This window comes from Panicum virgatum, chromosome 8N (assembly GCF_016808335.1).
Source record: "Panicum virgatum strain AP13 chromosome 8N, P.virgatum_v5, whole genome shotgun sequence".
In the NCBI taxonomy this organism is placed as follows: Eukaryota; Viridiplantae; Streptophyta; class Magnoliopsida; order Poales; family Poaceae; genus Panicum; species Panicum virgatum.
Genome location: NC_053152.1, coordinates 47266164 through 47283442, shown reverse-complemented (window position 1 = coordinate 47283442; position 17279 = coordinate 47266164). Strand labels below are relative to the sequence as shown.

General features: G+C 46.6%; 2 protein-coding genes across 5 annotated transcripts in view; both read left to right on the top strand.

Moving 5' to 3' along the window:
- Nucleotides 1-1812: 1812 nt before the first annotated feature.
- LOC120686155 (noroxomaritidine/norcraugsodine reductase-like) lies at nucleotides 1813-3443 on the top strand. The gene is made up of 4 exons (XM_039968330.1): nucleotides 1813-2217; nucleotides 2310-2517; nucleotides 2607-2933; nucleotides 3071-3443. Exons 1-4 carry the CDS (start codon nucleotides 2129-2131, stop codon nucleotides 3236-3238), a joined length of 792 nt encoding a protein of 263 aa, XP_039824264.1. The 5' UTR covers nucleotides 1813-2128; the 3' UTR covers nucleotides 3239-3443.
- A 4120-nt stretch (nucleotides 3444-7563) lies between these two features.
- The window catches only part of LOC120684593 (tropinone reductase-like), an 81559-nt gene continuing 71843 nt past the window's right edge, over nucleotides 7564-17279 (top strand). The window contains exons 1-4 of one of the 4 annotated variants that reach the window (XM_039966452.1): nucleotides 7564-8067; nucleotides 8173-8398; nucleotides 9591-9700; nucleotides 9794-10493. In XM_039966452.1, coding sequence (XP_039822386.1) covers nucleotides 7768-8067; nucleotides 8173-8398; nucleotides 9591-9700; nucleotides 9794-9961 — 804 coding nt within the window. In that variant the 5' untranslated portion in view covers nucleotides 7564-7767 and the 3' untranslated portion in view covers nucleotides 9962-10493. Of the gene's footprint in view, nucleotides 8068-8172; nucleotides 8399-9590; nucleotides 9710-9793; nucleotides 10494-17279 lie in introns of those variants that run through there. The other 3 variants (XM_039966451.1, XM_039966454.1, XM_039966453.1) reach the window with 3 other exon arrangements.

Here is a 17279-nt window from a genome sequence, read left to right as displayed (position 1 = left end):
GTGTGCTCAGGCAATCACTACTATAGAAAGGGCCTTTGATCTTGCACATTTATCCCGGTTGTTGTTGGACCCAGGACCAATAAAGTCTTTAGTCCCGGTTCTAAAGTCTAGGACTGGTGGGAGGTAAAAAATGATCTTTTGTCCCGGCTGGATACTCCAACCGAAACTAAAAAGTCATCTTTAATCCCGGGTGAAGTCACCAGCCGGGACCAAATGTTTTAGTCCCGGTTGGTGACTCCACCCGGGACTAAAGGAGATTTTTAGTACCGGCTGGAGTGTCAACCCAGGACAAAAGGCCAACTCCGATTTTTATTTATCTCCACAGCTCCCCTCCTCTCCCTCATCTATCTCTTTCTCTTCTCCCTCGACATCTCTCCACCGTAAGGAATACTTCCTCCGATCCGATCCCCTCCCTCACTCTCTCCATCCCTCCCTTAGCTTTCGCGGATGTCGCCGCCAGTGGGGCCACCGGCGCAGGCGGGGCCGGCGAGATGCCTCCACCAATGACTGGCGCGGGCGGGTGTCTGGCGAGCCGCCGCTGCCCAAATACCGGTGCGGCCATGTGCCGGCGGGGGCAGCTCGGCTTTGGGCGGCGCGGCCAAGCCCCGGCGGGCGGCGCGGCTAGGCCTCGGCGTGGGCGGCCAGGACCAGCGAGCGGCGGCTCAATGTGGCCCCGAGGAGCGGTGCGGCCTGGTCCCGGCAAGCGGGCTGTGGCGGGCGCAGCGCGGGCGGCCTTGGCCAGGCCCCGGCGAGCGGTGCGGCCAGCCCCCGCTCGGCCTAGCCCCGGCGGCCAGCAGTGCGGCGCACAAGGCTAGTCTTCTAATTTTTATTTTACTTTTTTTCCAAATATGTATATGGACTGGGATTCTTATGTGCTTGTGATTTATTTTGTGAATGATTTTGTGTGATTGTAATTGATTTTGTTATTGCAATTATGGAGAAACATTTGTAATTGATTTTGTTTTTGCAATTATGGAGAAACATTTGGAATTGGAGAAAAAGGCGTGCGTGTGTTGATGAGCTGGCCTGCTGCGTGCGTAGACGGAGCTGATTTTTTTTGTTTGTTTGTGAAAAAACTCATTGATCCCAGTTCCATAGTTACCGGGATAAAAAGATGGGGTATATTTGTCCCGGCTACAGAGTCCTGGTTGGAAAACCGGGATAAAAGCTAGTTCCCAACCGGGACTATTGTAGGTTTCTGCAGTAGTGAATACATAATGCCCACAGAGGAAAACCAAACAATTTATTATGTCAGAACTGGATCTTTATACTAAATATTGTCTGCAAGCTATCAGGATGGATCCTTATATTTCCGGAAAAAAAAGATGGATCCTTATATGACCTAACTAGTAGAAAAAAGAGGAGTGAATTTTACTTATTGGACCAACCTCCAAGAAAGACAAATTGTTCTAGTTTTTTTTTGTAGTAGTAGTTGTTAGGTGCAAATAATTGCAGTCTGTGAACTATATTAAAATAATAGATGGGTCATATATAGGGGAAGAAAATTAGCAGAATGTTAAGAATTCATAGATGATATGATTATATACTATATATAAATTTGCTATCATTGTTTTCATATTCGCAAACACTTTCATGTAAATCTGTATTATGAAAAACAATATAATTTGAAAATTCAATCGGTATATGCGTCATTTTTAGGCTCAGGTCAGCAAACTAAGGCATCTGAAAATTCAGCTGGTAGTGGTGTTTACAAATGACATTCCCTGCACGATCATATACTGTTGTTGTGGACGGTCGCTTCGAATAAACTAAACCAGCACTCCAGCAGCCAGCAGCACCGGCCGGCTGATAGCTGTCCTCATGTGCTGCTCCACCGTATCTGTCCAAATCCGGCCGCGCCGTCAGATGATGATCGAGTATGCAGGTCTTATATATACTGATTTATTCAAAGTCAGCAAGCTAAGAATGTGTGTTACCTACCCATATCCTCTCTGATTATTAGCTAGCGATTTCAATATTTGCAGGCCCTGTCTTCTGACTATAAATACAGGCACAGATCATTTGGACCAGTGAAGCAGCAGAATCACCCATACATCTCATTTTTACTCATCTCGACCTGTCACATTCCAGCTAGCGATCACAGGTAGGGAGAAGGAGAGGGAGATCGATGATGGTGGCTGCAGGCAAGAGCAGGGAGGAGCGGTGGAGCCTCGCCGGCGCGACGGCGCTCGTCACCGGCGGCAGCAAGGGCATCGGGTGCGTTACAGCCTAACTTACAGGTCCTAATCTTTTTCATCTACTTGACGCGTGTCCCTGAATGTTGTGTGTGTCGGTGATGCCGCACGCAGGCATGCGATCGTGGAGGAGCTGGCCGGGTTCGGGGCACGGGTGCACACGTGCTCCCGCAACGCGGCGGAGCTGGAGGCGTGCCGCCGGCGGTGGGAGGAGAAGGGGCTGCAGGTCACCGTCTCCGTCTGCGACGTCTCGGTGCCCGCGGACCGTGAGAGCCTCATGGCCACCGTCACGGCGAGCTTCGACGGCAAGCTCGACATCCTGGTAACATCGACGGCAATCTAGCTTACAGTGGTCAGTGGTGGTGTCCTAGCTGCCGCTGACTGTATGTGGATGCTTGCATGAACGTGCAGGTGAACAACGCGGGACAGACGCTGTTCAAGACCGCCGTGGAGAGCAGCGGCGACGACTACGCGCGGATCATGGCGACCAACCTCGAATCGTGCTTCCACCTCAGCCAGCTGGCGCACCCGCTCCTCCTCGCCGGTGGCGGTGGCGGCAGCGTGGTCCACATCTCCTCCGTCGCCGGATCCATCGGGATGCCGGCGCTCGCCGTCTACTCCATGACCAAGGGCGCCATGAACCAGCTCACTAGGAGCCTCGCCGCCGAGTGGGCCCGCGACGGCATCCGCGTCAACTGCGTCGCACCTGGCGGCGTCAAGACTGACATCAGCAGTGATGTAAGCTTGACTAAACACATATAACCAGTACCCGTCCATCATTTGTAATCGATCTGTCGTCAGTTGATCGATCACTATCTGATAGAAAAATTTTGAAACTAATAACCTTGATGAACTGTTGGACTATTATTAAGCAGAAGACGATAGACCCAGAGCTGGTGAAGAAGGAGATGGCGCGGCTGCCCATGGGGAGGATCGCCGAGCCGGAGGAGGTGGCGTCCATGGTGGCCTTCCTCTGCATGCCGGCGGCGTCCTACATGACCGGCCAGGTCATCTACGTCGACGGCGGCCGCACCATAACTTAATTAGCAACCATTGGCGCTGTTCATGTGTGCCTAGTGAAACCGGCTGTGCAGGCAAGGCATAATATAAATTGCAATTACATCCATCATATGGACCGTGTAATAATCTATCTTTTTATCTACTTTGAATGTATCTGATTATGTATTCTCCAAAAGCATTTGGCTCGAAACTTTCGCCGTTAATGTTCATGATTCTCCGGTCCTCAAATGATCCCAAGACAACCAGTGAAGTGTGGAGGGACGCTCCTAGGTGTACTACCATTTTGTTTTTCCAGCTGATGAGCGAGCCACCAAATGGCCGGAAACTTATGTTTTCTTGACCAGCTATACTTTCCATGAATGTGTCCAAATCTATACTTGATAAGAACAAAAATATAGCTTTTTCCAAAATAAAAGATATATGGCATCTGATTGATCAAGCTAGTACTATATGTTATTACTTCTTCTATATGTGTGCTCCCAAAAGTGTTTACACATAATGTCGTACTTGTTGGCGTTTAGCCTGGTCCTAACGCTACTGCCATCACAATGCATCTGAGCATCCGTCTACTGAAAGCAGAAGAATCAGTCACCCATACAGAGTTAACTGCCTGCTTACCTCGCTGGTTTATGCTGTAAACATACCTGACAGTACTCAAAAGAACAGTAGGTTTGCATATGCAGCAGATGATGGCAGAAGAATCATGCTCCTTGCTAAGCATTCGGAATTTGGATAACAAATTATCATAATTTGTAGCAATGGTAGCATTAAGAGCATCACATTTTTTAGATTGTTTCTTAATTGCTCTTTGGTGCTCATTAACTAAGTCAAGAAACTCTTCATAGGAAGGAGAGTCGGAGTCATCATCACTTACATCGCTTTCCATACTTTTAGCCAGAAGTCATATGTTAGATGATGAAGCCGCGCTCGTATTGAAGCGGGTGGTGAAGGTCTTGTTTGACTCATCACTTGAGCTTGTGCTTGATTCTTCACCACCGCTTGTCCATTCGCCAAGAACGACAAAGACTTCTTCCTTGGGCTTCTTCTCCTTCTTCTTCTTGAATCTCCTCTCAACTTTCATGAGTTGATGGTGAGGCCCATCTTTGAGTAAGACCACGTACCCCATCAAATTGATCTTCTTCAAGCTTTTGTTCATGATCTTCACTTGCTTGTAAAGCTTGGGGGTCATGACTCCATCTTCATCACTTGAGGAGCATTGACTCTCTTCCTCTTCACTTGAGTTTCTCTTGATTGCCATCTTCTTCAACAACTTTTTTTGTTTGCTTGTGAGAGCGCTATGTGTTGGTGAAGAAGGTGGAGCTCTTGGCTTGATGTCATTGCGAAGCTCATAGGTGGTCACCTTGTTGAGAATTTATTTGGTGTCATTGTTGAGAGCTCTTTCTCATAGAGAATGGTTGTCACCAAATCATATTTCGGCCTTCAGAGAGAGTGGAGCATCTTGCGAATGAGTTCTTTGTCTTCAATATTTTTGACACCTAGGGCATTAATCTCATTCACAAGAACATTCAATCGTGAGTACATAGCTTCGGCATTTTTATAATCAAGTTTCTTGAAGCTATTTAGTCTATCAATGAGAACATGATATCTTTCGTTAGCCACATCCTTTGTACCCTCATGGTTCTCATTGATAGTTTTCCATAGCTCTTTAGCATTCTCACAAGCAAACAAACGATTGAAAATTTTATCCTCAAGAGAACTCAAGATTACACATTTTGCAATAGTATCAAATTGTTTCTTTTGTTCACCCTTATTTTTCATGCCCTCACTAGTAACTCTCCAAACATTTAGGCCCTTTGCTTGGAGATGAGATTGCATTAAAACCTTCCATCGTTGGAAGCCCGTGCCATCGAATCGTGGAGGAGGTCCTAAAGAATCCATCGCTTCCTCGATGAGCTAACTCACTAGGCGGTGAAGTCTAATACCGATCATATGAGCTGGTAGCACAAATTGCCAATGTAATTGGCTTTTTTTGTGAGAGATGTGAGTTCCGGCTCTGATACCACTTGAAAGGAATCGGGTGCTCGTAGCCTAAGAGGGAGAGGGGGTTAATTAGGCAAACTAAAAACCTTAACCTCAAGCTCCAACTATTTGCACATAAAATAAACTAATTCAAACTATCTAGATGTGTAACTAGTGTTCTTCTAGTGTGAAAACCCTCATCCCAAAAGAGTTATGCAACCTATAGTCAATCCTATCAAAATTCTACTCTATGAAAGTAAAGGCACACAAAGATTGCAATAAGTAAATGCGGAAGCTTAAAGAGGGATGAGAGAACGCAAACTCTTGTGACACGAGGATTTATCTCGTGGTTCGGTTAGCTATAAAGGCACACTTACATCCACGTTGTTGAAGTACTCATAAAGAGTATTGTTTCTCAGCAATCAAGTATCTTCCGAGGACACCGAGTCCACGGTCACCTTGATCCCAGGTTCTACTAAGGAGCTTCTCCTCTAAGGAAGGGGGTCTCTACGTCCCCCGCACAAAGCTTGTCGTCGCCGCTCCACACCAAGCTGGGGGGTCGAAGACGTGCCGGCGAGTCACCAAGACTCCAAGGATGGCCGGCTCACCGAGATACACTTTGGTTCACTCAAGAACCAGCTCACAAGGTACACAACCTTGCCTTTCACTCACTAAGGAGCTAACCTAGCACTACCTCTCCCAATTGTGTGCTAAGGACTAAGGATTTGAACACTTGAGCTCTAGGATGGCTTGGAGATGTTCTTGGATGTGTGTGGGTCTTCTCTGAACTCCAGCAACTCCAAAATGGCTGGGGTGAGGCGCTTAAATAGGCCACCAAGTCGAACTAGCCATTTTGAACCGTTACCGCTTTTTCTGCGTAGGCGTCGGATCATCCGACCCCACTGTCATCTTCATGGTAACCGTTGAGTTTCAAACCAATTGCTGAAATCATTTGTGCAACGCATTAGTCCGACCCTCTTTTGATCATGCGTCGGATCATCCGGTGCAGTAGGATAAACCCTGAATTCCAAACACCTTCTTTGATCATTGCTCCGACACTTAGTCCGACACTCAAGACAAAAGCGTCGGATCATCCGATCCTGAAGAGAAGATTCCGGCCTGGAAAACATGCTCTCTGGTACATGATCCGATGGTTTGTCTGACCTTTATTTCCTTAGCGTCGGATAATCCGATCCTGAAGAAATTTTCAGCTCTGCGCAAGAGCCTTCTCTGAAGAATACCCCGAGCAATAGTCCGACCTGTCTTCCATAGTGTCAGATCAACCGAGGGCATTGACCGGATTGTCCGACCAAGGGGTCGTCGGATTATCTGAGCTCACTCTGTTTATTCTGTTTCTTTGTTGCACTTGTCCAACTCGTCGCAGCGATCATTTGGACACTCCAAATATATTCTATCTCTGCTTTTTCACTGCGACTTGATATCTCTACGGTGGGTTGGACACCTCGTCTCGATGGTGCATTGGACACCTCGTCTCGACGGTGCATTGGACATCTCGTCTCGACAGTGCATTGGACGTCTCGAGATTTGCTTGGACTCTATCCAAGGGACCTAAAGAATCCTACAAATAAGATCTTGCAAACTCGTTAGTCCCATTGATTACATTGTCATACGATGACCAAAATCATTTGAAATGGCCTAAATGGGGCCATGTTCGTTACACGGTGGTCGAACCATAAGTGCATGCTTAGTTGAGCAGCTAGCTCATCGACGATGATCGAAGAACCAACCAAACGGAAACAAAAAGGAAAATGGTGATGGAGAATTTACATGTTAAGTTATGTGTAAAAGGAACAACTACTTGGATGCATGGACTGTGATCTCCTTGTATCTGGTGGTCTCGATCGAAGCTGCTGCTTCATGGTTCATGAGGACTCTGAACTTGTGTTCTGAAACATGTGACAAGCAAATCATTGGCATGCATGGCAATGGCTTGTATAGATCCCAGACCACTCAATCGGTGAGTGGCTTCTGTAGCAGAGAAGAGCTTGTGGCAGCGTACACGTGGCGTGCAGAAGCTGGGGAGGGCCTACGTAGGGGTGGTAATGGGCCATGACCCTAGTGGCATCTTCACAGTCCAACAAGCCTTTAAATTTTTTAACTCAAAATTGCATAAGATTAGAGCCCGGCTCTTAGATTTTCTAGTTCAAAATGTTGGGCCCTTTACCGCCCCTAGGTCTACGTGGTGCTGCATCCCTGCTGACGTGTACGTCTGTGTGTGGACCTTTTTTTTTGGATGGACAAATTGTCTGTGTGGACTTATTAACCACACCAGACAAATAATTCCGCCGATTATCTAATAAACAACTACATAAATACTTTCGATGGAATCAATCGCTAAAAACAAGCCGTTCAACATCAGATTTTGCTTGGACAAAAACAAGCCCGTGCCGGCCAGATCAGACCAAGAAATGGACCACACATGATACCATTTCTACAATTCTACTACAGAGAGTACACAGAATTGTCTATTGACACTTGCACAAACGGACGTTTGTCATCGCAGCGTTGATCTAGACCACATAGTAGCCAAGCATCAGCGTAGAGAGAGGAGATGGCGGCGTTAGCGGCGGCGGGCGGCGGCGGCGAGAGGTGGAGCCTCGCCGGCGCGACGGCGCTGGTCACCGGCGGGAGCAAGGGGATCGGGCACGCCATCGTGGAGGAGCTGGCGCGGCTCGGCGCGCGCGTGCACACGTGCTCCCGCAACGCGGCGGAGCTGGAGGAGTGCCGCCGCCGGTGGGCCGACAAGGGCCTGCAGGTCACCGTCTCCGTCTGCGACGTCGCCGTGCGCGCCAACAGGGCGAAGCTCATGGGCACGGTCGGGGACACCTTCGCCGGCAAGCTCGATATCCTAGTGAGTTGCAGCCGGGCCTTTAATTTGCCTACAGACCGCTCTCGCCGGACTACGGATCACCACTAATGCATGACCGGCGTGCATGGACGACGACGGTGACGACAGGTGAACAACGCGGCACAGGTGGTGGCCAAGCCGGCGGTGGAGTGCACGGCGGAGGACTACTCCGGCCTCATGGCGACCAACCTGGAGTCGTGCTTCCACCTCAGCCAGCTCGCGCACCCTCTCCTCCGGAACTCCGCCATCGCCGGCGGGGGAAGCATCGTGCACATCTCCTCCATCGCTAGCTATCTGGGCTATCCGGGTGCCGTGCTCTACAGCATGTCCAAAGGTACGAATATTATGCAACTTTTGCACCTGTAATCAAAACGATATCTTTCCAACACCTTTGTTTATTGATTATTCTTTTATGTGAACTGGCACGCCCGCGCACTTTGGCATATGAGTAGAGGTGCAAATTGGTGACTCTTGAGTGCGTGCCCCTTCAACCCTCTTTAGTTTCAAATTTGTACTAATTCTCTAAATTGATATCAATTTGGAGAATTAGTACAAAATTTTGAACTAAAGAGGATTGTAGGGGCACCTAAAGGTCACCAATTGACATCCCTACATAGGAGTGCCTATGTATAGAAGAGTTTTTTTTTTTGACGGAACAGGAGGGGTGTTTAACACCCCTACTAGTTATAAATATATTTTCATAGAGAAACCAAGTTTTTACAAGCAAAACTTCCAATGAGAAATTATTGAGCCCTATAATCAACACAAGAATGAGATATGGTAAATTTTGAAATTGATGAAATCATTGCAAACGTTTTATTGTCCACAAAGCCCTCGTCTATCACTAGGCAGATAATGAGCCTTAAATGAGAGAATTATTCATGTTGGACAGAGACTTAGGGTCTGTTTGCTAGAGCTCCATCTAACTTTGATTCACTATGGGAGCTGATTCTATGAGAAAAGTGATTTTATGGTTGAGAGTGATTCTCTAGCATAATCTTTTAAAATCAAGATGGAGAATCACTTCACAAAATTAGGAGAAGCTATTTTTCTAGATCGTAGCATTTTAGTTCATTTAACAGAATCACTTCACAGAATCAGCAAAGAATCAATTCCCTCTGAAAAACTGTTTGGCAGAGCTTCTGCTCATTCAATATATAGAAATCAGCTCCGAGAGCTCTGCTAAATGCACCTCTAATCAACTAAGGAACATCTAACTATCATTTTTTTAAAAATGATTATAATAATCCTATACAGTTGTAATTTTTTTGAAAATATATTATGTGATAAATGTACATATAGCTATTTTCGTTATCTATATTTGGCTAGCGAGAAATCCGGAATAGATTATGGCTATATTTAGATAACCACTTAGAGAATCTCTTGGAGGCTATTTTTTCTATCAAAATCTCTATTTCTAAAAACTAGGATGAATCTAGAGAGTTTCTTGGAGTTACTCATATATTTTTTATGTAATATATTTATACGTTGATATATATTTCCCCATCGTTGGAACTTGCATGCAGGAGGAATGAACCAGCTAACAAGAAGCCTGGCTGCCGAGTGGGCCCGCGACAGCATTCGTGTGAACTGCATCGCACCAGGCCTGGTCATGACTGACATGATGACGAAAGCGGTTGGTATAGTATGTAATCAGTCGATATATATATTTCTGTTAGCGAGTTCATGGATTACCTGATTTATTTATATATCTGATGAGTGAGCACAGCAAGACCTGGGAGTCGTGGAGCAAGAATTTTTACCGAAAATTCCATTGCGCCGGACGGGGGAGCCGGCGGAGATCGCATCCGTGGTGGCGTTCTTGTGTATGCCGGCGGCCTCCTACGTCTCCGGCCAGGTCATCTGCGTCGACGGCGGCAGAACCATAGCCGCTTGAGCTGTTCACCATGGGAGTGACATGTGGGCCCACCTAACTCAGGATGATGCGGTTTGGATGATGATTTGTCCAAAAGAAAGATTGATCTTTCCTTCCTGTAAAAGTTGTGTCTAAATGAGCACCTTTTTTTTTTTTTTTTTGCCAAAAGACATGCTGCTCTCCATGTCCATGCAGCATCAGTATGAAAGGTATTTGGATGCTGTTTGTTCAGATTCAGAAGTTGATATGGTTCTCCGCTTCCCACGGAAGATGGTGCCCTGGAAGAAATGTCATAGCTGCATCTGTCCATCTTGTTTACACACCGCATGCGAGGGCTCAACATCTGAAACATCCTCACTTTCTCTGTTGGCATGTGTGATCTCCTGCAGTTCTCGGGCTGAATCTGTCAAGCTGAATTCCATGTCTGTACTGTACATGGTTGATTTAGTTTTTCTCAAGATAAGAAAACTCAGTCGCGCATTATTGTGCAATGGACACACTAAAGGAACCTGCAGAAGTGCAGAACTGAATGATGGTTCCAATATCAAAAAAATTGCAGAACTGCGTGCCAAAGCCTGAAAGTTCTGTTCTGTCCGATAGTGCTAATCAGGAAGTATCTCTGTGTAGCCTGTACAAAGCAGCATGTTCTGAACTGCAAGTAATTTTCTTAATCCATTACTTGCTTAAATATTTGAATCTGTCTTTTAAATTCTGGAGAAGATCTGATTGACTGTATATAAGGGCAGCCACTCAGTTTTCTTGTTCTGAACTTGTGAGGACCCTGCAATGCTGGAAGTACCTTGTCTGAAACTCTGCTCTCTGCACTCTGCACTCAGCAGGAGGTGTCCGAGTCCGACAGCAACGGCTTGTACCGAAACATGGCGGACCACGCCGCTGGCGAGTTCACGCAGGTGCTCTTCGAGGACGTCGCCTCCGACCCCCACGCTGCCGCGCACCAAGTGTCCAAGTCCATTAGCCGGTGCCTGCTGTCTTCTTCTGTGATTCAGACTTCAGGGTTCAGGCCTGACCGTGCTTGAATCGTTCCTGCAGGCGACGGCATTATGCGAGGAAGAAGGCATGACGTTCTTCTTCATCTCCTAGCCCTTAGTTCTTCTTCAGCAGGCGAACAGAGCAAGACGGAGCCTCATCTCCCGATCTCCGTCCGGCATACAGCTGCAGATCTAGATGCATTGGGTGGGAAGGGAAGGCACAGCCGCAGCAGAGTTGCAGCAGAGTTACAGCGGAGGTACTGGCCAAGCTGGGCGGCAAGGAGGGGAGGGGGGAGGGAAGCGGTAGACGGCCGGAGCTCGGCGGCGCCCCGGCGAGCCGCGCTGTGAGGCGGAGGCAGCGTTCCTCGTCCGGCCTCAGGGGATGGACGGTATTTGAAATACCGTCCACCCCTGGGCGCCTACAGCCGTCCGATGCGGCGTGTGCGATGCAGATGGACTGAATCACGGAAGGAGGGGTCGCGGCGCGGTGCCTCGTCAGAGTCAGAGTTGCACGCCGGGGGCCGTGGCGCGGTGCTCCGCCGGCTCCGGCGAAGCAGTCGAGGCCGGCCATTGACGATGGCCGGCGGCACACGGGCTCCGGCGCCCATGCCGGCCGCGGCGGCAAGCCGGCGTTCCGGAGCGACCAAGGACGAACGCGCGACATTAGCGAGCCCCTGAGCAAGAGGACTTCACCATCAATCCATTTGCGGGGTTGGACGGCGAGCGAGGGAGGAGGAGGAGGCCGTCCCGTGCTGATTGAAACGTGAGCCGGCCAGGTGAGCGAGGGAGACGATCACTGACGAGCACGACCACAACGAGTCGATTCAGACACCGTTCGACAACTCCAAAGCGACAGCGTTTGGCCAGCCAAAACTCCCATAAAACGTGTACAACCTACCCGACTGATCTATACAAAAGTTGTAGCCCTAAGAAGCCTCTACATGTTTTAGGAAGGATACTTCGATAGAAGACGCACATTTTGAGAGATATGTGGCTCCAAATTTGGTCGAAAATATGCCTTTTGCTGAAAATTCAGAGATGTGTAGAATGACTTTTTGCAAACTTTGGGGTGGATTTCGAGGGCCAATATGCTCCATATATTATGGTCGAACTGCTGTGAATGTCAAGTTGGAACATATAGAAGTATAAGTTATAGAAAGAAATTTTGGAGAGTTTATGAGCAAAGTTTGGAGAAAAACTAGTGTCTACGCCTACGGGGTGGATTCAGGGCTTCAGTCTGTTCTCCTGACTTGGACAAATTTCAGGTTAAGGCTGAATACATGGGTTTGACCAGATTTTGACTGCGCTTTTGAATATCTAAACTAATAACTTCTCACACGTCCTCAACATTACCTACGGCAGAGCTTGCTTTGGAAGAGACGACAACGCCTAAAAAGCAGGTGAAGCTGTTGGGTGCTCATTTGATGTCGGGGCAGCCGGAGACAGTAACATCGGCAGCATATATGACGCCAATCAACATCCCCGCAGGTACGAAAGGGGCTTACGCTTCAGAGGTTGGGTCAGTTTTCATAGATGGTAAACGTCGTAGCGCTCGTACAAACTTCTCATATTCTGCCGATGGAAATTCTGTAGCAAATGAGTTAGTGATGAACAAGGTCAAGAAGTGTACCACTGCTAGGAACCTGGACAGCCCGGTAGCAGATATGCTCAAGACTCCGAGAGTAGCCTCACCAGGAGCTCTTTCTCAAAATTCTGCTGTTAAATTACCAATGGATGCCTGTGTTGCAAACTTAAACTCTATTGGGATTTATTTGGGTAGCAGCATCAAAGCGATTAATGTTTCTTATAATGCTATAGTAGTGATGTTTTTTTTTTAAAAAAAATTGAGACCTGTGGTTTTTTATTTTTGTGAAATACTAACTCTTTTAAATTAAGACAGTATAATTATGCCGATATTTCTTGTCGAAGCGTCATATTGGATACACCTACAAGTGGAAGTATTTTTTTGATATAAGAGGACGTGATTGAGTATAATTTTCAAAAACAAAGAATGAATCCAAAATATTTTCTGTGCTAACTTATCTCTGATGACATCGCCGGGCGATAGCGGTGGCGGGTGTGCAGGAGAGGCTGCATCATTAATCCAAGTGGATGGGATCATGCTGGTGGAGCGGCGGGATGCCATTGATTCGTTCAAACAAGAAGGTTTTTTTTAGAACAGTTCAAACAAGAAGGTGCCACCCTGCTGCTTATGGATATCCTCATGCATTGGGCCTTTTTTAGATCCTTGGGCATTTTGCATGCATGCACACCTACGGCTGGCTGCAGCTGCTCTGGTCCAGCTGTATCATTGATATGCTGCTAGAAGACTGAGTGTGCCCAACGCATGTGATCCTGCTAAGCATTTGGGTCGACAAAAGTGGGGTTTTACGCAGCAAAGTGCCTAAAACGTTGGTACATCTGTGGCTGCTCTGCAAAAACTAGTCAAAACTGAGATGCCCGTGGGGCTAGGACCTTGTGATGAGTGATTGAACAACACAGTGTGCGTGTGACGTTTCTCTTGGTTGGTGTCGTTGCAGGTGATAGGTGGAGACTGAACATGCGGCGACGTGTGAAGAATGAAGATATGATGCCACGCCGATGGACTGAGAGCGGTGAAGGGTGGATCAAGACTTGCGTTCGAGGGATTTGAGATCGTGCGGTGTATGTCTACTGTACCTGACGACACAGCGAGAGAACGTTGGTGGACGGTTTCTTGGTTAAGCCACAAAACCAAGATCCCGGACGTTCGTTGCGGCGGACGTGGCCGAAGATGGGGACAATTGTCGATCGCGAGAAGATTCCGGATCATCGTGCGGCGAGATCACGGGACGCCATGGTGCTAGATGGAAGGATCGCGGACATCGAGATTGTTTGCCGTGGAGGATGATATTGCGTGATACGCGCCGATTACGTTAATTTGATTTACGTAATGGCAAATTTGTAATTTAGGTAGTGCCACCCTATGGGTTATAAATATGCGGCACCTAGGATTGAGGGGTATACGTTTTTAAGGTTTTGGGGGGCGCTGCTACAGTAGCCGCCGTGAACAGTGCCGCGCTACAGTCTCGCGTGAACAGTAGCCGCCGTGAACAGTAGCCGCCTCCCTGAAGCTCTTCTTGCGTGCACTCCTCTCTCCAGTCTAGCCTAGGGTTTAATTCCTAGTGAGGGATTTTTGTTGATCTCTCTAATCAAGAGAGGGAGGACGATCGGGCGGAGGCTAGATGCAATTTTGTAAGAACAAGTACTTGGTTTAATACTTTATCATTAAGTATTGTTCTTCGTTTCATTGCATCGTGCTTATTTGTTCTTCGTCAGGTTTATCGTCGGTTTCAATCTAGGTTTTCTTGATCCGCATTTTATACTTAATTTCCTTGCATAATATTTTGAGAATAGATTTCTAGTGATCTTGTGAACCTATGTTTCGAGTTTCCTCGCGTTTGGATCTAATTTGCTAAAGTTCTTGAAATTTGGGAGTTTGATCTGTTTGCTTCCGTGCGAAATTATTTTGAGTTGCTCCCATTCACCCCCCCTCTGGTCGCATTTTCCGGTCCTACAATTGGTACCAGAGCCGGTTAAGGTTTTCTCATACCTAATCTGTTGTGAAATCCACTTGTGGCGATCATGACTTCGTCTTCACATCCACCTGCTTTTGATGGAACCGATTACCCGTACTGGAAGGCTCGCATGAGTGCCTTTCTCAAGGGGAAAGGGATTGCGATTTGGAATATTACAATTGATACGACTTATGTGATTCCAGCTGATCCCTCAAATGCAGCTCACGCTACAAAATATGAAAACAATAACAAAGCTGTAGATTTTCTCTTTGCTGCTTTGAGCAAATCTGAATTTGATCGTGTTTCTGACAAACAAGTTGCTCATGAGATTTGGTCTACTCTACAAAATTTTCATGAGGGCACCAACGCAGTGAAGATCCGGTTATTTGAAACTTACAGGCGCGAATATGATAATTTTATGCAATCGCCTGGTGAGTCTATCGAAAATCTTTTCGCTCGATTTTTGAGTCTTGTCAACAAAATGAAAGCCAACATAATGGTTATGCCGTATGATGATCATGCAAGGGCTCTCAAATTGTTGCATGCACTCGACTTGGATGTTTGGGGTACAAAAGTGGAAGCGATTGTTGAGTCTACTAATTATGAGACTCTTACAACTGATGAGCTTTTCAGTAAGCTTAAATCCAAAGAGATCGACATCCAATTTCGAAAAAAGCTTAACAATCCCACAGCTGGTTCTTCTTCAAATATTCCAATGGCTTTGGTTTCTGGGAGTACTAACACTAATGCTAATCTTTTATCTACTCCTAGTTTTGCTTTGTCCTCCTTGTGTCATATTGCAGATGATGAGTTGGAGGTATTTGATGATGATCAGCTTGTTTTGCTCACCAACAAGTTCAAGCGGGTATATGAAAACAGGCGAAATAGAAGGCGTTCAGAAGGATGCTTCAACTGTGGTGAGCGTGGACACTTCATTGCTGATTGTCCAAGCAAGGTGAAGGCACCGGAGCATGGCAACAGCTACAGGCGCCAGGAACAATCAAGGGACAGGAAGAACAAGAGTGATAGGCGTGGGAGAAAGAAGGGACAACAGAAGTTTACTGACAAGCAAATCAAGAAGGCTGCACATGTTCTCTTTTCTTCGCTGGGTAGCTTTGATTCAGATGCCTCCTACAACTCTAGTGATTCAGAGTCCGAAGATGAGAAGCCCAAAAAGACCAATGATGGAGGACTCTGTTTTCTTGCTGACATCAAGGGAGGCATGTGCACTATGGCTTTAAATGAGGGTGATGCATATGACTGCAGCAACGACTCTTCTGATAATGAGGTACAAAATTCTGCTGAAGAAGAAATTGAAGAGTTGACTAAACTTGTTGATAAACAAAATAAAATTCTAGCAAGACTTAAGGCTGATCATGATAGAATATCTGCTGAATTAAAAACACTAAAAGATGCTACACCTGCTGCTGTAGAATGTGAGGAATGTTCTATTCATATGGTTTCTATTTCTGAATTGCAATCTAAGCATGCTGTTTTAGTTGATAAATTTGATTGTGCTAAGATTGAATTGGAAGAACTTCGCTCTCGTTCTGTTTTACTTGGTGCTTGTGCTACTTGTCCAATTTTGCAAACTGAGTTGAATGTTGCTAAATGCCATATTGTTCAGTTGGAGAAACACACTTGTCCTGTTTTACCTGAGTGTTTGACTTGTCCTACTTTTGTTGCTGAAATTTCCATCTTAAAGAAGGACAATGCTGCTTTAGAAGAAGAAAACACTCATTTGAGAACAATCCTTGGTTGGTGTTCTGTGCGTGAGCCCCAGATTGGTATGACTATTGCACAAATTAAAAGGGGTGAACATTTTGGTGTTGGTTATGATTTGAAGCGTACTTTTGGTAAAAAGAATGCAGATGGTGAGAACAATGGGCCTACTCCCAGTGAGAAGAGTCCACCGGTCTCACCTGAAGGTTTTGTGGTAGAACCTCCCAAGTCTGTTCCTAAAAAGCAGGTTTGGAGGGTTAAACCCAAACACTTTAAAAGCCTGAATAACACATGGCCACCAACTTGTGAACATTTGGATAACCTTAAGCCTGATTTTTCTGGTTCCACTTCTAAGGCTAAGGTTGTCGTTGCTCCTACTCAAAATATTTACCATTGCGATTTTTGTGATCGTGATGGTCATTTGGCGGAGTTTTGCTTCCGTAGGAAGCGTGCTGAACGACGTGATCGGTACCCTGCACATGGTGCCTATGATCGTAGTGACTCTAGACGAGCGCCAGTTGTTCGCTTTTCTGGTTTTCGCTCACGTAATAGTGCCCCTGCGTCATATAGGAATGACATGCCACGTTTTCCCCCTCGTGGGCATCGTCGTTCTTTCGAGAGATTTGATTTTGCTAATGCTTCTTTTGAGCAAATGGCCCAGCACTGGTTTTCATTGCATTATCCTAACCCCAGTGTTGAGTCATTAGCTCACTCTCGTGTTCGCTATTGATTGCAGGATGGAGGCGAGGAGAACATATGGATAATGGACTCTGGTTGTTCGCGTCACATGACCGGAGATGATAGATGGTTCTCCAGCCTCACCCCCGCGAGCGGTAAAGAATACATTACATTCGGGGACAATAGTAAAGGAAAAGTGATGGCACATGGCTGTATCAAGGTAACCAATAAATTCATGCTAAAGGACGTCGCGAAGGTACGGAACTTACATTATAACTTGCTTTCTGTCTCACAACTTCTTGATGATGGTTTTGAAGTGCGTTTTAAGAAAGGCAATTCGCGAGTTCTAGATTCTATCGGTAACCTTGTTTGTCAAATCTCCCCCTTTGGACG